Consider the following 22759-nt stretch of genomic DNA (forward strand, 5'->3'; position numbering starts at 1 on the left):
TAGAGAGAAAGCTGACTGGGTTGGAACCAGGCAACACCTTGTGGCAGAGGGTGTTGTGGGGTAAGATACAGTAGGGTCTCTGTCGGGGGTGGGATCCTGACAGAGACTTGGCGACTTGAGCGAACGTAACGGGACCGTGCCTGCTCAGGATAGCGGCGGTGCCCAAGGAAGGATCAGAAGCGAGATAGATTGTGCTGAGTGAGAAACGAGATCAAAGCAATAAGGAGAACACCAGTAGGAGTCGTGCTGTAAGACCGAGGCAACATCCTACTGAGGCGCACAACCGGTGGCCGGAACGCCGAGGGAGTATTACAATATTCAGCTTCAAGCAATACTCTAAACAGCGGCAGGACAGTCAGTCTAAGGCGGGCTGTCTCACTTAAATCACCTATGCAGTCTTGGGGGGCAACTTGTGGAGAGGGGCGACCCTAGGGTCCCGGAAGAGCTCCGAGCCTACCCGTCAAACGGGTGCCGTCCTAACCGTAACATCAGGGAGGGACGGAGGATTAGCAGAACATCATCTAATCGAGTTGTGAGGGAACTTAAGAAACAGACACAACAGTTGTGGGGACTTTCCGTAAGCACAGCAGGGGAGGACCGCAACACATAGCGCTAGAAGGAAGGCACAGATTTCCACCTGCTAAGAGAACTCTGGAGGTGCCGTTGGGCCGGCCGGACTTGCGCAGCCTGGTTATCCAGATTCCGGACTGAGGACCCAGAGATCTTCAGTAAAGAGGTAAAGAGACTGCAAAACTTGGTGTCCTCGTTATTTACTACACCGCACCATCTACATCCGTCACATCATTCACTGTGCGCCCCTCGGCAGGGTCACGGATCGGGCCTAGCCACCGTGACAACCCCAGAGCAGAGACTCAGAGGCCCGGTACCGGGTATCCCTCGGCCCTGCGGCAGTGGGGGGCGCTACACATGCGCGGTTGGAAATGCTGCAGACGACGCACCAAAAAACGTTACATGCAACTTTTTTGGTGGCGATGGTCCGACGCAACACGACGCAACCGTCGCACGACGGTTGAGACGTGTGGCAATGCGTCGCACTGCGTCACTAATAAAAGTCTATGGAGAAAAAACGCACCAAATGGCACCAAAACTTGTACCACAGTTTCTGCTGAATGTAGAAATACCCCATATGTGCCTGTACTGTACTGCTTAGCGACACGGCAAGACTCAGGACAGACGGAGAGCTATTTGCCTCCTGGAGCGCAGATTTTCCTAGAATAGTTTGCGAACTCCATATACAGAGCCCCTAAGCGCTAGACGAGCAGAATGTATGAACAGATGTAGTAGTCACCAGTATGTTGTAGTGCTTCTAGAGACACATACCTGTAAATTAGGCCATCTCTCATCACTACAGAAATGCCATACATGTGGACTCTAAATGTGGTTTAAGCACACTAGGGCTCAGAAGGGGGGGGCATTTGGATTTGGAAGCACAGAATTTCCTTTTTTTGGGAGGTGGGCCGAGGAACCATTTTGCTTTTCCAGAGCCTTTGTACTACCAGTAACGTGGAATCCCCCTATATTTCCAATAACAGATGATGGTCCTGAGTGGGGACTTGTTTTTTTTTTTGTGGATTGATTTGAAGCTTTTTTTGGGAACATTTTACATAACATTTGGGATCACATTTATCCTGTGCTCTATTTGGGCAGGGCCATATTTGCCACTAGGCACCAGAGGGCAGGTGTCTAGGGTGGAAGGCTGCAGGGGGCAGCGCCACCATTAATGAGTAAAAAAAGAAATAATTTTCCCCTGCTTCACCTCTGGACCAAGCGTCAGTTTTGCCATTTTAATTTGGTGGGGATATCTATATATTTATCTATCTAACTCAGATAGATCTATCTATCTATCTATCTATCTATCTATCTATCTATCTATCTATCTATCTATCTATCTATCTATCTATCACATCCTATTCATAATCTAGGGTATCAAATTATTTATATACAGTTGTGTGAAAAAGTGTCTGCCCCTTCCTGATTTCCTATTCTTTTACATGTTTGTCACACTTACCGTATTTTTCGCTTTGTAAGACGCTCTAGATTATAAGACGCACCCCAAATTTTGAGGAGAAAAAGAGGAAAAAAACTTTTTTTAATAAATTGGTGGGGCTTCTTATAATCCATGCATCTTATGGCTTACCAGGGGTTGTGGCTGCGGTGGATCAGGGTCCCAGGGTCCTTGCTGGAGGCAGGAGTGGAGCATTGCTGCAGGCTGGGATGAGGGGGTCTGCAGGGGGGGCTCCTGTGCTTCAAGGGGACTCCTGTGCTTCAGGGGGGCTCCTGTGCTGCTGGGGGGCTCCTGTGCTGCTTGGGGGGCTCCTGTGCTGCTGGGGGGCTCCTGTGCTGCAGGGGGGCTCCTGTACTGCTGGCTGTGATGAGGGGGTCTGCAGGGGGGCTCCTGTGCTGCAGGAGGCTCCCGTGCTGCAGGGGGGCTCCTGTGCTGCAGGCTGAGATGAGGGGGTCTGCAGGGGGGCTCCAGTGCTGCAGGGAGGCTCCGGTGCTGCGGGGGTGTCTCTGGTGCTGCGGGGGTCTCTGCCAACATTTTGTGAAAGGCCAGAGCCCCCGACAGTTCCTCCATGCTTTCCTGTGCAGTGGACTTCGGGAAAATGGCTGCCGGGAGGCGGCGCATGCGCAGATGGAGATCTTGGGACCAAGATCTCGAGAGATGGGATCTCAGCGCTGAAATCTCATCTCCCGAGATTCCGGCAGCCATTTTCCCGGAGTCCATCACACAGGAAAGCATTACGAACTGCCGGGGGGCTCTGGCCTTTCACAAAATGTCGCCAGAGCCCCCTGCAGCACCGGAGCCTCCAGCATCACCCTGGGCAGCAGCGGACAACAGCGGTGGCGGGCGGCAGCGGTGGCGGACAACTGCGGCAGCGGACACCCCCTCATCCCAGTCTGTAACGGTAAGCGGTATATCCGCTTTGAAGGACGCACCCCCATTTCCCCCCCAAATTTGGGGGAAATAAAGTGCGTCTTACAAAGCTAAAAATACGGTAAATGTTTCAGATCAACAAACAAACGTAAATGTTAGACAAAGATAACACAAGTAAACACAAAATGCAGTTTTTAAATTAATGTCTTTATTATTAAGGGAAAAGAAAACCAAACCAACAGGGCCCTGTGTGAAAAAGTAATTGCCCCCTAAACCTAATAACTGGTTTGGCCACCATTAACAGCAACAACTGCAATCAGTTTGAGATAACTGGCAATGAGTCTTTTACAACGCTCTGCAGGAATTTGGCCCACTCATCTTTGCAGAATTTTAATTCAGCCACATTGGAGGGTTTCTGAGCATAACCTGCATTTTTAAGGTCATGCCACTATCGCAATCGGATTACGGTCAGGACTTTGACTAGGCAACTCCAAAGTCTTATTTTTTCTTTTCTTAAGTCATTAAGAGGTGGACTTGCTGAATTGTTTTGGATCATTGTCTTGCTGCATAATCCAAGTGCGTTTCAGCTTTGGTCACGAACTGTCAGTGCTGCCCTGACATACAAGCTTGACACACCATGCCCTGAGCATGGCGTAACTCTGTAACTAGCTCTGGTGACTTAGATGTTGTCATGATGCCTTCGGGTCAGTTTCGGGGGTGCCGATCAGAGAGTAGAGGGGCCCCTTCCTCTGCCTGCCTTCTAAATTATGCGATCAGAATCAATCGCAGCATTTAATGGTTTCAACTGCCAGGAGTGGTGCGGGGACCGCTCCTGTCAATGAGTACCGGGTGTCAACTGTCATTTAAGCTAAACATCTGTCAATGATCGCATGCACACAGTTTGTGTACGTGCAAAATTGCCTGGACGTATCCAGATTTCTCACGCTGCGAGCTATGAACTGTGATAACCTGACTGACGTCAGCGTTCGTCACAGCAGCCAGATTCACATGCTGCTGTCAGTATGTTCCAGTGGATGTGCTGAGTGGTCACATTACTGATGACACTGCTCAGTAATACATCCGGATGAAGCAGAGTAGGGAATTGTGGGAAATGGGATGGTTTTATGGCGGACCCCTTTATATTATTGTGTTTTATAAAAGTAATAAATGGGTAAAAGAGGGTCAGGGAGTGCTTTGTACAAATAAAGGACTTTTCTGTGTTGTGTGTTTATTGCTTTTGACTATAGGGTTATTAATGGGGTGTCTTATAGGCGACTCTCCATTACTAACCCTTAGACTTGATGTCAGCAGCTAACATCAACTCCAAAACCAATACCCTACTTGCCATCGCACCAGGGCAAGTGGGAAGAGCTGAGGGTAAGAGCCAGAATAGGGGCATCTAATGGATGCACCATTTCTTGGGTGGCTGATGTTATTAGTTTGGAAGGGCGCCAATATCCATGGACCCTTCCAAGCCTATTAATTTCAGCCCCCACCTGTCTGCTTTTCCTTAGCTGCTTATTAAAAGGGAGGACCCCACATCATTTTTTTAGTCTGCCCCCCATTTTTAATAACTCGTGCAGACAGCTGGGTGCTGATATTAATAGGCTGGGAAGCTAAATGAATATCGTCCTAAATTTCGTCTGAATCCTAAAGGTTTCCAACTTTGGCGTCGCTTGAAAAACTGTGGAAAAAAATAAAGCTATGGAGCGGTATAGGGGAATACACGAGATACACAGCCATTTGGTATGACCCCCGGCTGACTGAACTGCTAAGTCTACGGAATTTTGGACAGTGGAGAAGAATAGGTATATGGTATGTGTCGCAGCTGCTAGATGGTGAGATGTTTAAAACATTTGAAACACTCAGGAAGGCATTCCCTTTGGAGCATAATATGTTCTACCAGTATCTGCAATTGCGACACGCATTCTCTAGACAGTGGAGAAGGTCAACGATAGTGATACAGAGTGACAGTATGTTGAATATACTTGGTCCACAGAGGGGTACTAGGGGTCTTATATCGCTAATTTACAGGGGATTGCTGGATACGTTTTTGGATAGACACCCATTGATGGCTAGAGCTAAATGGGCAAGGGATTTGGGAGACATATCGGATGATCAGTGGGAGTCGATTTTACAATATGTCCCTAAAATATCTATAAGTGAATTTGGGAGGGTGTCGCAGTTATTCACTATACAAAGGGTATACAGGACACCTGTGTGGATGAAAAAAGCTGGACTAAGGGCGGACTCTGGATGCCCGAGATGTACGATGGATGAAGCTGATATTCTTCATATGCTATGGTCTTGTCCAAGACTACAGGCATTTTGGATTGTGGTCCTAAATTTAGTGGAAAGAGTGACGGAAGCAACTATTACTCGAGATCCATTGACGTGTATTTTAGGACATGTAGAGGAGGTGGCGTGAGATGAATGGGGTAGGCTAGCAATAGCCAGACTGCTTTATGTTGCAAGGAAAACTATCACATTGCACTGGTTAGATGAAAATCCTCCTACTAGGAAGGAATTTGTAAATAGAGTTAATTTTGTAATCCTTATGGAGCAAAGCAGATACATGAAAAGAGGCAAGATGAACAACTACGAGAATATCTGGGGGGGCTGGTTGGACTTTCCCGGATTGGCTTTAGCAGAACTCGTCAAAAATAGGATATTAGGGTTATAAAAGAGTGTGCAACATTGTAATACATGGATAAGGATTGTAGAAGCGTGACGGGGGTGGGGGGGTTGGGGGAGGTTTTCTTGTTATGGAAGAGGGGAGGGATGTGTTTGGTGTATTTACATTTATTAAAAAATGGAGAAAGTATTATAATTTGTACTCTAAAGCATGCTTATGTATGTAATGTTATCCTTTCTGCTTTCTTCAATTTAAAGTATTTGATTTAAAAAAAAAAAAATGAACATCGTCCCCTTCCCAGCATAATAAGACCAGCTCACAGCTGTTTGCTTTTTCTTGGCTGGTTATTAAAAAATAGGAGGGACCCCCTGTCATTTTCTCATTTATTTATTAACAAGTACAGTAAACTACACAAGCAAGGCACAGCTCCACTTGGACCTCAGTCTCCTAGTTTAATATTATTTTTTATTTTTTTAAATTTTGTTATTTTAAGTAATTTTCCTATCCACATTTTTTTGCGTTGTGATTGTCCTGCTTTTACCCCATTTTGCTTCCTTTTGAAGCCCCCTAGCCCTTACTACGATCATTTTACAGCACCAAAATTTAGGTCCCCATTGACTTCTATTGTGTTTGGGGTCAAGTTTGGACCACAACTAAACTTTTTTCTCAATTTCAGCTGAACCCGAACTTCCATTGGTTCGCTCATCCCTAATGGTATAACATAAAGAAGCATGTCTGAATATTTATTTCATACTTGAATTGCTGTTGAATTTTAAAAGGAAACAGGTTTTTTGTAACACATTATCTTTATTAAAGCAAAATAAACAGACACTTCCAGTTGCTCAGGTATACCTCTTCCCAGAAAATGCTCCATGCGTTGCACAGCATGCACCTTTAATTTGATCCCTTTTATTTTGTAAATGTTTCCCTGCCAGAGGGCCCAGTCTCATAGCAAATCAATGTGCTTTTTTTCTTTTTTTTTTTTTTTAAAGTCCCCTCTAGCAATGAAAGGGTTAAATAAATCTCTCTGCTTTGGAATGACAAAGAAAAAATCAGAACAAAAAAAGTTCAGTAAAAACCTTCAAGTAGCAAATATAGAAAAATAAGGTCCTTTTATACTCAAAAACAGAAAAAAAGCTAAAGGAAAACGAAAACCATCCAGAAATATTCCCTTTTAAAATATTTGGCTCAAATTTGTAGTCATTCTTCTTATAAGTGTCAGTATTAACAATATTAAGATCATGCTATAAGAAACGGTTTTCTGTTTAAATTCCATGCACGTTGACACCTTTGTTCCCGTTAACCATTTGTGTACTGGATTTGGTCCTTTTCATAAAAATCGATCTATAGTCGCTACAAATAAATTTGTTAAAGTCCATGTGCATAAACTGCTCAAATGATGCGGCTGGAGTTACTAGCAGCCAAAAGACAGAACTTTAGAAAGTGATGGGGTTTTTTTCACTATAAATTGCATGTTTAGGTAAAAAAACAAACAAAAACAAAATAAAACTGATGGTAATTGAGTCTCTCGTTGCCTGCTGAACAGTATTGTGGCAAGGAGAATAAAATCTGGCAGTAGTTAGACATTCTAGACATTCTCTTGTCAACAGGATAATATTATCCTACAGTAGCTTGGTCCAGCCTTGGAGAGCTTCACTTTGGTAAATATCCCCATGGTCAGTGCTTTGGCTTCACAGTCTCCAGTATTACACATTTGTGCCCTCATCATCTATAAACCTGATGATGTCCCCTTGTGATTCTCCAGAAGAAGTACGGACCAGTTCCAGAGCTGCTGAAGATGGCTCTCTATAATCACGCGACATCAATCCCAAGAGGTCAGCGTCTTGAGGGCTACAGAATGATCTGCTGGATGTGAAACTAGGGCTGGACTTCTGCACTTCCGCTTGTTTGCTGGAGGATTGATGAGAAGCCATCACTGGAGATGAATTACTATGCATTACCTGGCTCACATGGTTCATTTGTGTTTGAGGGAAATGGCTATGGCAAGGGGACAGTGTTTGGTTTACAGTCATAGGGCCACAACTCTTGTGCTGTCTGTGGTGAGTACATGAATGTCTGAGGAATGAATCCAGAGAAAGGGCAGGGTGGACATTTTTCCTGCATGAATTCTCTGGCTGGGCAGCCTTAGTAGGCTGATTTAAGGCCTCCATCCAAGCTGTGTTAGGTTGTGCTACATCTGCCCGTGTCTGACCAGGACAGGATGTTCCAACAAGGCTGGGAATGGTAATTTGGGACTGCTGTCCACTGCAAAACCCACTGCTGTTGCTGTAGGTGTTATTCAGGGTTGGGGTAAGGAGGCCAGCAGAGGGAGATTGCATGTAGCTCTGGTTTAGGAGAACAGGCCTCATAAGCTGAAGCATTTCATTCAGGTCCTTACTTAACTGTGTAACTTGCTGAGAAAGGACGGTCATCTACAAAAAGGACATACAACATGGTAAAAAGAAATACAACAATAAATCAAGCACATAAATATCTACAGTCTTTACATGGTTCCTTCAAGTGGTTATTCCCATGCTAGGAATACATGATATATCTAAAGGACCTGCTATATATGCCTAAGAGTGTACGTCCTAGAAGCCACCTTCTAGGACCCTTGCTTATGGGGAAAATGGGGGATCTGGTAGTCCCTGTTCTACAGTTCCTGGACAATGCACTCTCCATATACTTCATTGTACACTATAAATGTCCACAGAAGTTATGAACAGAGGACACTACCTAAGATAATATGGCAATAATAATAATGATAATACCAAGTGGCAATACCGGGAAGCTCGTCGGCTACAATGCAGAATCTATGACAGGACTTTAATACTACTGTGTATAATTATCAAATAAGCCAAAGGGACATTTGGGACCCATTAGACTCCAAGACTTGGATATGACTGCAACCTCTGTGTCCATGATCGTTAATCCCCTGGAAAAAATCCCTATAACATGGATGAAAGCTTCTTTGTTGAGATTAGGCCTCATACGTCAGTCTAACCATTTCCTTATAACTGCTGTTTATTTCTTAAAGGGAATCTGTCGCCGGATTTTTGCTACCCCACATGAGTGCAGCATGATGTAGGGGCAGAAAACTGGTTTCAGTGATGTGTCATTTACTGTGCTGCTTGCTGCAGGTTTTTCTTAATAAAATCACTGTTTTCTCTAGTGATTAGATTAGTGTTAAAATGTATGCTAAGCCTAATGCTATTAAAGGTGTTGTCCAGGACTATTTTGTTTTTGTTTTTTTTATGGGCCTAAACGCTAACAGGCAGAAAGTTGCTAGCAAAGGCAACTACCTGCCTGGTCTACCTGGTGCTGGCTCAGAGCAGTCGCTGACCGCTCCTGCCAATGATTCAGCTGCTCCACATCAACAGAGCAGCTTTTCCTCTTCCGGGCTGCCAACATCATGCTGATTGACAAACGGCTCCCTGCTGTTAGGCAGCAGGGAACTCGCTGTCAGTATGATGTCGGCAGTCATGCCCTGTCAACAGCATATCATTTAAGAGAAACCGCTGCTCTGTCAACATGACATCAGTGCAAAATGCTCAGTCACTGGCAGGAGCGGTCTGTGACCATTTTGTGATAGCACAGATCAGCGGTGGGCAAAACAGACAGGTAGTTAGCAACTACCTGACTGTTAGTTATTAGCCCCATAGTTAAAGAAACTTAATCCTGGATAACCCTTTTCAAAAAAGTTAACTGTTGCTGAAAGGGGCTTTAAGAGATTACAAAACATTGCTGATTTCTTCCAAAAAATAGTCCCTCTCTTGTCTGTGGGCTGTCTCGTAATGCAGCTTAGTCTAAAGGTACCTTCACACTAAGCGACGCTGCAGCGATACAGACAACGATGCCGATCGCTGCAGCGTCGCTGTTTGGTCGCTGGAGAGCTGTCACACAGACCGCTCTCCAGCGACCAACGATGCCGAGGTCCCTGGGTAACCAGGGTAAACATCGGGTTGCTAAGCGCAGGGCCGCGCTTAGTAACCCGATGTTTACCCTGGTTACCAGTGTAAAATGTAAAAAAACAAACAGTACATACTCACCTTCGCGTCCCCCGGTGTCCGCTTCCCGCACTGACTGAGTGCCGGCCCTAACAGCAGAGCGGTGACGTCACCGCTGTGCTGTGCTTTCACTTTACGGCCGGCGCTCAGTCAGTGCAGGAAGCGGACGCCGGGGACGCGACAGTGAGTATGTACTGTTTGTTTTTTTACATTTTACACTGGTAACCAGGGTAAACATCGGGTTACTAAGCGTGGCCCTGCGCTTAGTAACCCGATATTTACCCTGGTTACCATTGTAAAACATCGCTGGTATCGTTGCTTTTGCTGTCAAACACAACGATACTCGGCGATCTGACGACCAAATAAAGTTCTGAACTTTAAATAACAACCAGCGATATCACAGCAGGATCCTGATCGCTGCTGCCTGTCAAACTCAACGATATCGCTAGCCAGGACGCTGCAACGTCACGGATCGCTAGCGATATCGTTTAGTGTGAAGGTACCTTTACTCCATACACAGCCAACATATAAGAGTGGTGTTATTTTTGAAAAAAAAAATTGAGTTTTCTACCTTTGGTTATCAGCTTTTTGAAAAGTCAGTCACAGATAAAGGTCCAATGTAAGTAGAGAAATGGGCAAAGTATCTTTTATTTCTTCCTCAAAGCTGAGCACCTGGTACAACGAGGGCAAGACAGCTATATAATACTAGACATATTACATACACTGTGTGCAGAATTGTTAGGCAAGTTGTATTTCAGAAGATTATTTTTATTATTGATCAACAACTACGTTCTCAATCAACCCAAAAGACTCATAAATATCAAAGCTTAATATTTTTGGAAGTTGGAGTGTTTTTTTTTTTTTTTTTAAGATTTGGCTATCTTAGGAGGATATCTGTTTGTGCAGGTAACTATTACTGTGCAGAATTATTAGGCACCATAATAAAAACCAAATATATTTCCATCTCACTTGTTTATTTTCACCAGGTAAACCAATATAACTGCACAAAATTTAGAAATAAACAAATGACATGCAAATTTGACATGCAAAAACAAAACCCCAAAAAATTAGTGACCAATATAGCCACTTTTCTTTATGATGACACTCAACAGCCTTCCATCCATAGATTCTGTCAGTTGCTTGATCTGTTTACGACCAACATTGCGTGCAGCAGACACCACAGCCTCCCAGACACTGTTCCGAGAGGTGGACTGTTTTCCCTCCCTGTAGATCTCACATTTTATGAGGGACCACAGGTTCTCTATGTGGTTCAGATCAGGTGAACAAGGGGGCCATGTCATTATTTTTTTTCTTTGAGACCTTTACTGGCCAGCCACACTGTGGAGTAGTTGGAGGCATGTGATGGAGCATTGTCCTGCATGAAAGTCATGTTTTTCTTGAACGATACCGACTTCTACCTGTACCACTGCTTGAAGAAGTTGTCTTCCAGAAACTGGCAGTAGGTCTGGGAGTTGAGCTTCATTCCATCCTCAACCCGAAAAGGTCCCACAAGTTCATCTTTGATGATACCAGCCTATACCAGTACCCCACCTCCACCTTGCTGGTGCTGAGTCGGAGTGGAGCTCTCTCCCCTTTACTGATCCAGCCTCTCACTCATCCATCTGGCCCATCAAGAGTCACTCTCATTTCATCAGTCCATAAAACCTTTGATAAGTCAGTCTTAAGATATTTCTTGGCCCAGTCTTGACGTTTTATCTTATGTTTCTTGTTCAAAGGTGGTCGTTTTTCAGCCTTCCTTACCTTGGCCATGTCCCTGAGTATCGCAGACCTTGTGCTTCTTGTTACTCCAGTAATGTTGCAACTCTGAAATATGGCAAACTGGTGGCAAATGGCATCTTGGCAGCCTCACGCTTGATTTTCCTCAATTCATGGGCAGTTATTTTGCGCCTTTTTTGCCCAACATGCTTCTTGTGACCCTATTGGCTATTTGACATGAAACACTTGATTGTTCGGTGATCACGCTTCAAAAGTTTGGCAATTTCAAGACTGCTGCATCCCTCTGCAAGACATCTCACAATTTTGGACTTTTCAGAGCCCGTCAAATCTCTCTTCTGACCCATTTTGCCAAAGGAAAGGAAGTTGCCTAATAATTAAGCACACCTTATATAGGGTTTTGATGTCATTAGACAACACCCCTCCTCATTACAGAGATGCACATCACCTGATTTACTTAATTGGTAGTTGGTTCTCAAGCCTGAACAGCTTGGAGTAGGACAACATGTATAAAAAGTATCGTGATCAAAATACAACTTGCCTAATAATTCTGCACACAGTGTATACTTCAGTGAATATTAAATAACTCACCTCTTGATTTAATTTCACAATGCTTTTCCTGGTCTCCACATTTTCTGCTTTAAGGAGAAGAAGAGAAGTTACATTTAGTAAATGAATTACATCACAATTGTGCAATCTCAAGGTTGACCAAAATCCATTGTATGTGCAGCAACACAGACAATGAAATCTTTCACCACATCCTTACAAAAGAATATCAATTATTGGTGTGGATGGAATTCAGCCCTGTAACACTATGTCACATATAAAGGTGCTGGTCGTCCGATCAATGGTATAATTGTGTAATCTGCATTGGAAAAATCAGAGATCATTCACAGCACAGTACGGAGCTGTAATACAGAGCCAATAGATTTGTGTTGTATATTATGGAATCTCTTTATACCTGTGATTTCATTCTGTATTGTGCTATGTTCCATCACATGGTGTATTATAAAGGTATTCTCTCCTTAACATTGCCCAATAAAATCTCCATAGTGCAGCATTGTCCACAAGGACCATATGGCAATATATGGTATGGTATGATAGTCCTTCCATTTCAATATGATTGCTTGCAGAGTGCTCCTTGGGATGGTTAAAGTTTTGGAAATCATTTTGTATTCAAATCTGGCTTTAACCTTCTCCACAACAGTATCACGGACCTGCCTCTTGTGTTCCTTGGTCTTCATGATGCTCTCTGTACTTCAAACAGAACCCTGATGCCACGTGCACACGTTGCGGAAAGTGGTGCGGATTTTTCCTGACTGATTTTGGTAAATCTGCAGGTAAATCTCACTGCGGATTAACTGCTGAATTACCACTTTTTTTCAGGATTTTGTGCGGATTCCACCTGCGGTTTTACACCTTGGATTCCTATTATGGAGCAGGTGTAAACCGCTGCGGAATCCGCACAAAGAATTAACATGCCGCGGAATAAACAACGCTACGTTTCCGCATGTTTTTTCCACAGCATGTGCACTGCGGATTTTGTTTTCCATAGGATTACATGGTACTGTAAACTCAGGGAAAACAGCTGCGAATCTGCAGCAAAATCCGCAACGTGTGTGCAGCGCCCCAGAGTCCTGGTCGTTGCAGTACTGATGCTCTGCCGCTAAGGGGAGTGATGGTACGTCTGATGGCACTGAAGGAGTTCATCTGACCAGGTATCACAGACACCAATACACTTCATAGTCTTGCCTCCAGGGGGAGCAAAGGGCGCTATGTATTAGGCCACTCCTCACAATCTGGTAAAACTGGGGGTTAGATAGAAAGTTAGAACAGAAGCTGACTGGGTTGGAACCAGGCAACATCCTGTGGCAGAGGGTGTTGCAGGGGAAGATTCAGGGGGGTCCCTGTCAGGGGTGGGATCCTGACAGAGGCCTAGCGAAAAGGAAAGAACGTTAAGGAACCGGAAGAAAGGACAAGAAAGGACAAGAAGCGAGGTTTATTGTGGAGAGTGAGAAACGAGATCAAAGCAAAAAGGAGATAACACCAGTAGGAGTCGTGCTGTAAGATCGAGGCAACATCCTATTGAGGCGCGTAGCCGGTGGCCGGAACGCCGAGGAAGTATTGAGCTCCAAGCATTACTTCAAACCAACGGCAGGACAGTTAATTATAGGTTGGCTGTCTCACCTAAATCACCTAAGCAGACATAGGGGGCAACTGTGGGAGAGGGGCATCACTAGGGTCCCGGAAGAACTCCAGGCCTACCCGTCATATGGGTGCGTCCTATCCATATCATCTGTGGGACGGAGAAGAACATCAGAATAGACATAAGTTGTGGGAAAGAACATGGGAAACAGACACAACAGTTGTGAGGACTATCCCGTGGTGCTCAGCAGGGAAGTACTACAACACACAGGTGCTAGAAGGTAGGCACAGATTTCCACCTGCAAAGGGAACTCTGGAGATGCCATCGGACCGGCCGGTCTCAGACAGCCCTGTTAATCGTACTCTGGATTGATTGAGGACCTTGAAGCCTTCAGTAAAGAGGTAAAGAGACTGCAACCCTGTGTCCTCGTTATTCTTCGCGACCTGTACCACGCACCACCACCTATACCTTTCATTGGACGCCCCTTAGCAGGGTCACGGACCGGGTCTAGCCACCGTGACAACCCTAGAACTGAGACAGAGAAGCCCGGTACCGAGTACCCCGCGGCCCTGCGTCTGGGGGCGCTCCAAACTTGGCGTCACAAACAGGATCTACTTAAGCCTGAAGAATCAGGTCATGTGTGCCTTGGAACTGTGATTTATTGTGCTTGGACTGTGACTCATTGCAAAGACTGTGTATTGCTGCTTGCGCCAGAGGTTCCCGCCAAAACCGCTGCCATTGCAGCACCAAGGGGAGCGCAGGAGAAGAAGGGCGTGGAAGTGGGCGTAGACAAGCTGCAGAGCGCAAAAGACAATGGCCGCCCAGTCTAAGTATTTCTGCGTCCTGAGGACGTGTCCGTCAGCAGTTGAGGTCCGCCTTCTGATCCTCTTTGGAGGGTGGAGACCATGGAGACGGGGCCGCCCATGAAAGAGAGCGCGGGAAGGAGACACTGGGGAGGAGGCAAAGATGGCGACGTCGGAAGCACCGCATGGGGACGACCCGACCCAGCATGAGGCTGCACTACCGTCACAGCCCCAGCATCGCCATCGCTGCAGGGACTGGCCCTCACGGAGTTACCGCTGGGCAGACCCAACTGGCCGCCATCCGAGGAGTGTGTGGCTGCAGCTGAGGCCCGGCGGATGGCATGCCGCCGGGAGGCCGACGATCGTGTGACCTCCCGGCTGGGCCAGCCCACGGAGGTCCGCCTAACTCCGGTGTCCCCTGCCCTCTCCATCCCGGCCGCGGCATAGTGTGAGCTGCAGGCGCAGGGCCTGAGAATCCTGCCGGAGGCAGAACACCTGCGGTGCCTGATGACAGCGTGGAGGAATAGACCCCAACCTGCGGCCCAGATCGACCTGACGGATGCTGAGAAGGTCCCACCATCACACTGGGGAGTGGTGGTTTTCTTTAACTCCCGGGAAGGAAGGGGAGTTATCCAGGAGATTGGAGAGCCGCTGCAGGTCCGCGTTGACCGGAGGGAAGTGGAGCCCTGCGGTGGAAGATATGATAAGAACCGCGACTTGGAGCCCAGAGACGCAGTGACCTATACCCGATGGAGGAGGTCGGCTGGACTGCTCGGGGCGTTCAGCGGTGCTTCACCCTCCAGGCTGCTGCTGGGACCTCGGAGGACGAATCCCCTGTGGAAAAGGTAACGGAACCCACCACCACGGAACCCCAGGATATCCCGACTCACCGTGTATCTATGGGGCGCGCTCGCTCTCGGTTTAGGAGGGCGGCTCAGAGAGGGGTGCTGTCGCTGCCTGGACGGGGATTAGGCCTCCCTATACTACCGCGGGCCGTTTGCCAGGTGAAGCCCGGAAGGAGGCCACCTCCTAATCAGTCAGAATGAGTTCTAAAGTTCTGCAAATGTAAATAGTTAACTGTTCGTCTTTTTGTGTTTTTCTGATGCTATAACCCGACCAGGGTTATCTCTTAAAGGGATCCCTTAGTTGACCCGGGATCCCTATTTTGCCTTTTTGTTTTGGTTACTACTGTTTTAAAGACTACCGAATCATGGACGGTGAATGGTTCACAAACTGCTCTGTAAATAGTTTGCACCCTCTTAAGGGTGCCCCCTACTGGTTTTACAAGAAAGAGAACTCTTTGCGAAGAAACTGTTCCTGGAAACAGCATCGGAGTTCCTGCCTTACACGGACTTGCAACATGAGTAGTTGCACTACCTCAAGGAGACTTTGTTCCCTCTTAAAGGGAATGTTCACCAGTTGCATTCAATATATAATGTTGCATTAAAGGAGAGTAAATAGAAATAATGTTTTACATAGAAAAGTTATATGTAGTCAGTTAACTATAGAAAATGTTTAATAATGTGCTAGAGAATGAGGACAGGAAAGTGAACCCGTAGGGGTTAGTGGGTGAGTCCTCCTAGGAGACATAAAGAGATGGCTCAGTGATCCTGTACTAAGAAAGAGGCAGTAGGCCTGGGCAGATAGACAGGCGGTCCTGCATAAGACAAATCAGAGAATAAAAAGAAAATATTGCACTTAGAAGAGAAAAATGAAGAAAAGTTAATTTATATTTTAGGAGTTTTATCATAGGCCTTTAGTGGATTCAGCTTACACGTCCTTAGAGGCAAAGTTAAATTATTGTTCAGCATTTGCACTCAGTAGAATACCCGGTTGGGTAATAGAAGTTATTTATAGTGTGTTATTTAAGATATTTAACCATGTTTGTAACGTTCAAGAGTCCTCACCTCCCATAAAGGGAAGCACCGTTATTTCCACTTATTACTTGTTTATTGCATTTCAAAATTTGTATGTCTTTTGCTGACATGTATTGTTGTTTTCTTCCCAGTCCGGGAGTACTGGATTTAACCGGGGGGGAGTGCAGCGCCCCAGAGTCCTTGTCGTTGCAGTACTGATGCTCCGCCGCTAAGGGGAGTGATGGTACGTCTGATGGCACTGAAGGAGTTCATCTGACCAGGTATCACAGACACCAATACACTTCATAGTCTGGCCTCCAGGGGGAGCAAAGGGCCACTCCTCACAATCTGGTAAAACTGGGGGTTAGATAGAAAGTTAGAACAGAAGCTGACTGGGTTGGAACCAGGCAACATCCTGTGGCAGAGGGTGTTGCAGGGGAAGATTCAGGGGGGTCCCTGTCAGGGGTGGGATCCTGACAGAGGCCTAGCGAAAAGGAAAGAACGTTAAGGAACCGCGCCTGCACTACATCGCGGCGGTATCTCAAGAAAGGACAAGAAGCGAGGTTTATTGTGGAGAGTGAGAAACGAGATCAAAGCAAAAAGGAGATAACACCAGTAGGAGTCGTGCTGTAAGATCGAGGCAACATCCTATTGAGGCGCGTAGCTGGTGGCCGGAACGCCGAGAAAGTTTTGAGCTCCAAGCATTACTTCAAACCAACGGCAGGACAGTTAATTATAGGTTGGCTGTCTCACCTAAATCACCTAAGCAGACATAGGGGGCAACTGTGGGAGAGGGGCGTCACTAGGGCCCCGGAAGAACTCCAGGCCTACCCGTCATACGGGTGCGTCCTATCCATATCATCTGGGGGACGGAGAAGAACATCAGAATAGACATAAGTTGTGGGAAAGAACATCAGAAACAGACACAACAGTTGTGAGGACTATCCCGTGGTGCTCAGCAGGGAAGTACTACAACACACAGGCGCTAGAAGGTAGGCACAGATTTCCACCTGCAAAGGGAACTCTGGAGATGCCATCGTACCGGCCGGTCTCAGACAGCCCTGTTAATCGTACTCTGGATTGAGGACCTTGAAGCCTTCAGTAAAGAGGTAAAGAGACTGCAACCCTGTGTCCTCGTTATTCATCGCGACCTGTACCACGCACCACCACCTATACCTTTCATTGGATGCCCCTTAGCAGGGTCACGGACCGGGTCTAGCCACGTCACAACCCCAGAACTGAGACAGAGAAGCCCGGTACCGAGTACCCCGCGGCACTGCGTCTGGGGGCGCTCCATGTGCACATACCCTGAGACTATCACAGAGCAGGTGCATTTATACGGAGACTTGATTGCACACAGGTGGATTATATTTATCATCATTAGGCATTTAGGACAACATTGGATCATTCAGAGATCCACAGTGAACTTCTGGAGTGAGTTTGCTGCACTGAAAGTAAATGGGCCGAATAATATTGCACGCCCCACTTTTCAGTTTTTGAATTTCCACAAAAATTTAAAATAACCAATAAATTTTGTTCAACTTCACAATTGCGTTCCACTTGTTGTTGATTCTTCACCAAAAATTTACATTTGGTATCTTTATGTTTGAAGCATGATATGTGGGAAAAGGTTAAAAAGTTCCAGGAGGCCGAATACTTTCGCAAGGCACTGTTTTACATGAGTGGGAGGAACTGTATCACAGTGGCTCTGGTGTATCAGAAAATTCTCCTAGGAGCCCAGCACCAGACTTTCTATCAAACTTTCAAAGAAGTTGCGGTTGAAGTTTTTTGGCCTTACATACCCTTGCTCTTGTTTCCTCGGGTAAGAGCAAAGATCTATTGTATAGCCAGATCTGCCAAACAGCTGGCTACCATGGGTTAGAAATGCCAAACCAGCTTCAGTTTAGTAAAGGTTATGTTCATGAGACAGTGTCTGAAAACTTCCAAAAGAACCAACAGTAACACAATCTCACTTTGAAGAAATGTCCTTACCACTGGTTCCATCACCAAATCAATGTAATGGCGATTTGTTATTGTACTTTGAATGAAGAATATAAGGTCCAGCTACTGTACATAGTGCTATACCACATCATAATTCTGGGAGTAGCAACGGTGTGACGTTCCTTTGAGAAGGCCTCTTCAAGGGAATAGCCACGCGGTCTTATCAAATTCAAAGAATGGCGTGTAATAATCTATTCTGTGCTCATACTGACATTAGATATCACATACCAAGCCTAAGGCATTAATCAGTTTGCATGACATTGGGTTAGAGCCAAACGTCCAGTTGATCAATAGACCTCATGCTACCAATCTTAAAAGTTATCATAATGCAGAGCAGAATGTCAATGGAGGCTGGAATGAAGGTCTATCTTCTTCACCAGAGTCCAGCTTTTGTCTTGAATGCAATGATAGCCAGAGATTGGTGTTGAGACCACATAGTCAACACACGAAGAAATGTGAGTGTGTCCGAGGTGCTGTTTTTTTGCTGTTTTTTATTATGGCAGCACCAGGAAACATGTTTCTTATGCTACTGTGAGCAGCCTGTTTGGCCTAAATGTGTGACTATGACCTGCAGTGTTTCCAGACTGGTCACCCCTTTGTGCATGTCTGGGGTGTCATTGTACCACTGTTACATGGGATGCTCTGCTGTTCGTATTTCCCCCTGGATTGTCAGAAGTGTTATATTACTTAGAAACTTTCTTTGGGAAGTAATAAAATAGGATGGTAATGGATGCTATAAATGGATTATAATGGATGGTGCTGACTAAGAATGTGCATTAGACGTTACATTTATGTGTTTTACCATACCTGAGTTAGAACATCTCGGCGAGTTTTCCTGGCTTAGTGGTTTGGTATTGAAGTCAAATGTCTGAGTTGTGGGAGAGCTGCAGTCAGTCTCGATGCCATCCACAAACCTGTTCAAAGAAGACTTTCATTACACTTTTAATTTACGTAAATTAGAGGGTTAAATCTGTCAGTGATGATGTTCACTAGGATCCTGCTATTGATGGAGGCACAGCGCTGACTTGGCCCAATAGCTGTTTGGGTACTGAATGCTGATGACTGATACTTCACTGGTGGCAACCAGCGCTATGGCCCATTCATTCATAGGATTTGTGGGGGTCCAGCTGAAAATGCGAATGCATCAAAATGTCCTTTCCTAGCATTACGCCATTATTTTCTCTGATGTGAATTTCCTTTAGTGGATAACAAAACTATTGTAACTTCCTAATTTTCTATGTTTCATTCAGGTTTTTTGCCATTATCAAGCCCCTGCTTTGCTTTCCATAAGTTGGAACCTCGTGGCTGTCTTGCTTACATTTAGAGTCTATAAATACTAATAAAAAACTTTTAACGACTTAGTATATCGCATAACTGTATGTAATCTAAGCAATCCTTAAAGGGGTTGTCAATTAATGGTAAAAACCTTTATAAGGGGCCTATAGACGTGAATAAATAAGAAAAGAGACAATACTCACCTCCTGCCCTGACACTGCTCCCTGTAGTTTGTGCTACATCTCTAATAGTCTGCTGTTCTTAATATCTGAAGGGGGCATCACGTGAGCGCTGCAGCCAGTCAGTGACTGCTGATTGGCTACAGTGTTCACATTGCAATTGAGCAGAAGAAACACCTTTATGCAGCCCTGACAACTAATTTCTCATGTGCTAGAAACTCCATAAAATGCCTGTTATGGTATACTGATAAAAGTAACCTTTTATAGTGTCACAGGACCCCAGAAAATATCATTTGGGAAAATAGGGTTAGAAGTAAATCCAACATAGGGCATTTGCTAATTTACCTCCGCCAGCATGTACGAGGCAGTCCTGGTACCCCAGATAGTGCTCAAAAGAAACAATGTACCCCAGCAATGAAATAGTAAGAAAATCTTCAGCCTTTATTTTGGGCACATATTAAAAATCCATAACAGACAAATATAACATGATCACTGATGCGATTCAAGCAATACACTTATGTTCTTAGTCGTAGCTCAGCTCAACTGTGTAGCCCGAAACACGTCAGTGGTCATTTTATATTGGTCTGTTATGGATTTGTAATACGTGTCCAATGTACAGGCCGATTTTCTTATTTATTCATTACTGAATAACATTTTTTCTTTGGATGGAATTAAATCCACCTCCAGATAAAAAATTTAATTCAGTTTCCGTTCATTTTTCAGCCAGATTCTACATTAGTAATGTTTATAAGAGAGTATTAAAATACATAATAATAACTTGAAGCAACATAAATACATAATGAGAAATATTCCATGTACACTTTCGGGCTTATGTCATGTTTTGGCACAATCCTGATAACTATATTATGCAGAACCCTTCCGCAATCATGAAGCTAAGCTCCTTACAATAATGCAGACGCCCCTACTGGAGAACAGCTGGCAAACCTCTTGTGCTACAGTTATAAAAAGGTTAACTGTGTATTAATGCTGCAGTAACTCATTCATATCATTCTGCCACAAAAGAAATGGTGTCTGACATTATTTGTAGAACATAAACAGGAAACTTCAAAATGGAGAAAGCCTTACATGACAAATGACTGCAATTGTAATAATCCAGTGAAGCGGCTTGTAGAGCTGTAGAGTATTGCATAAAGTAATATTATGGCTTGGAAGTAGAATTGAGAGGTGAATAAATGCATTTGATTCCTTCAAGTAGAAATAACTACTAGATATTCTATAAGTGTTCCCCGACCGGTGGCTCTCCCGTTATTGGAAAACGACAACTTCTAGTTCAACCATTAAGCCACCTTCAGTATTTGGTCAGTATTTAACATCAGTATTTATAAGCCAAAACCAGGAATGGAAGAAAATTACAGAAGTGGTGACGTGTTACTATTATACTTTTCCTCTTATTGGGGTTAAACCAATGAATATTGTACCTGAAAATCACTCCATGACCTCAGCTCTTCTATCAGTATTTCACTGTAACTATAGGACCACAATATCTATATATGGCACTAATTCGGGGCAGCAGTAATTCCAGCACATACAATAATACGTATGATATTTATGCGACAGGGATGTACAGTTACATTCATGCATTCTTAGATTGATGACTTTTTTATTTTTGTATCCATTGACCCATATTCACCACCAATTATGGCAATATGAAGGCAACCTCCTCAAAAGGCTAAATGGGTCATTGAAAGGCTCATTGTAGAAATTTATTGTAGAACAACCATATGTCCTTTCTTTTAGTGGTACCTTTAGTTTATTGTTCTAATACAAAAGTATAAAAAATGTTCTGTAGATATAGATTTCAGTGGACTACATGGCTGGGGGGTTGGAAAATAACATAAGTTATTATGATTTGTAGCGGTTATGGAAATGTCAACACTACCAATGTTATATCCAACTTCAGGTAAGTTGCAGTATAGTCCAGAAACCTACAAAAGATGGTAAACACACATTGTAGGCTGCACATGAAAATATAGGAAAGATTATATCTTGTTACAAAACCAAGAAAAAAAAGAATGAAATAACAGGCAAACAAACAAAAGCCCACTGTCTCTTTTCGTGATACGGCAAACAAGACCACCCCGTCCAGTGTACAACACAGATATGATGGAAAACCTATTATACTTGTCTATCAAATCAAGAATAAATATTAACGCCCCAATAGACACATTGGAATAATGTTATATAAAAGTATTAATTGTCTATATTGTGTACAGCATTATTCCAGTGTCCACTGTGGCTTTAATATTTATTTTTGTTTTGATGTACAGTATAGATATGATACAATGTCCATCAAATATATCGTATACTATGGGGTTGTCTTGTTTGCTGTATCATGGCCAGAGACCTTTGGCTTTTCTTTTGTCTTGTGATAATTTTTCAATGTTTTTAATGTGTATCCATTCCTGCTATTTTGTCGCTTTTTTCCATCAGTTTTGTTATAAGGCATACTTTCTCCAGGATTTTAATGTGAAGAACACAATGCATTTATTATCCGTTTTCTTCTGATTTCTATCACTGCAGTATTGAGCATATCTGTCTTAGTGGGGCCACGCAAGGTACCTCAACTCAGCCCATTCAAATTGACCGGACTGAGCAGAATTAAAATTCGGTACCTGGTACAGCCAGGTTCTTCTCATTGAAGGGTCTGTACTGTTCCAGCAAGACCTACCTCCCCTTTGTTTTTCAGATCAGTTAGAGTTGCAATGCCACGGTCAGAGCAGGGAAAGAGCACGTAGTCAAGCTGAACAAGGTTAGTGGTCATTTATGACTTATTTATTATTTTTTACTATGAGCTAAAAAAAGATAAGGGCCACATTCACACGTTGAGCATTTGGCGAGTTTTTTTACCTTAGTATTTGTAAGCGAAAACCAGGAGTGGGTGATAAATACAGAAGTGGTGACATGTTTCTATTATACTTTTCCTCTGATTGTTCCACTTCTTGTTTTGGCTTGCAAATTCTGAAGTAAAATACTGACCAAAAACTGAACATGTGAACGTGGCTTGACAGGCAGGTAGTTGCTATCTGGTTAGGAACTACCTGCTTGTTAAATCCGGCGTAAGCTCAGAGCAGTCACTGACCACTCCTGGTGACAATTCAGCTGCTCCCTGCTCCATGCCAACAGAGGAACTCTTCTTCTTCTGGCTGCTCTTTTGACTAGGCCTGACTGCTGAAACACCAAGGTTACTTACTGGTAGCCATTTTTTC

At 44.4% G+C, this 22759-nt stretch overlaps 1 protein-coding gene across 3 annotated transcripts in view; it reads right to left on the reverse strand.

The window, feature by feature from the left end:
- Positions 1-5714: 5714 nt before the first annotated feature.
- Positions 5715-22759, reverse strand: part of LOC143784206 (voltage-gated delayed rectifier potassium channel KCNH8-like) — a 730833-nt gene continuing 713788 nt past the window's right edge. For 2 of the 3 annotated variants that reach the window (XM_077272140.1, XM_077272142.1), the window contains exons 13-15: positions 18886-18992; positions 11864-11910; positions 5715-7963 (exon numbers count right to left, since the gene is read on the reverse strand). In XM_077272140.1, coding sequence (XP_077128255.1) covers positions 7238-7963; positions 11864-11910; positions 18886-18992 — 880 coding nt within the window. In that variant the 3' untranslated portion in view covers positions 5715-7237. The remainder of the gene's footprint in view (positions 7964-11863; positions 11911-18885; positions 18993-22759) is intronic. The other variant, XM_077272141.1, reaches the window with a different exon arrangement.

This window comes from Ranitomeya variabilis, chromosome 7 (genome assembly GCF_051348905.1).
Source record: "Ranitomeya variabilis isolate aRanVar5 chromosome 7, aRanVar5.hap1, whole genome shotgun sequence".
In the NCBI taxonomy this organism is placed as follows: domain Eukaryota; kingdom Metazoa; phylum Chordata; class Amphibia; order Anura; family Dendrobatidae; genus Ranitomeya; species Ranitomeya variabilis.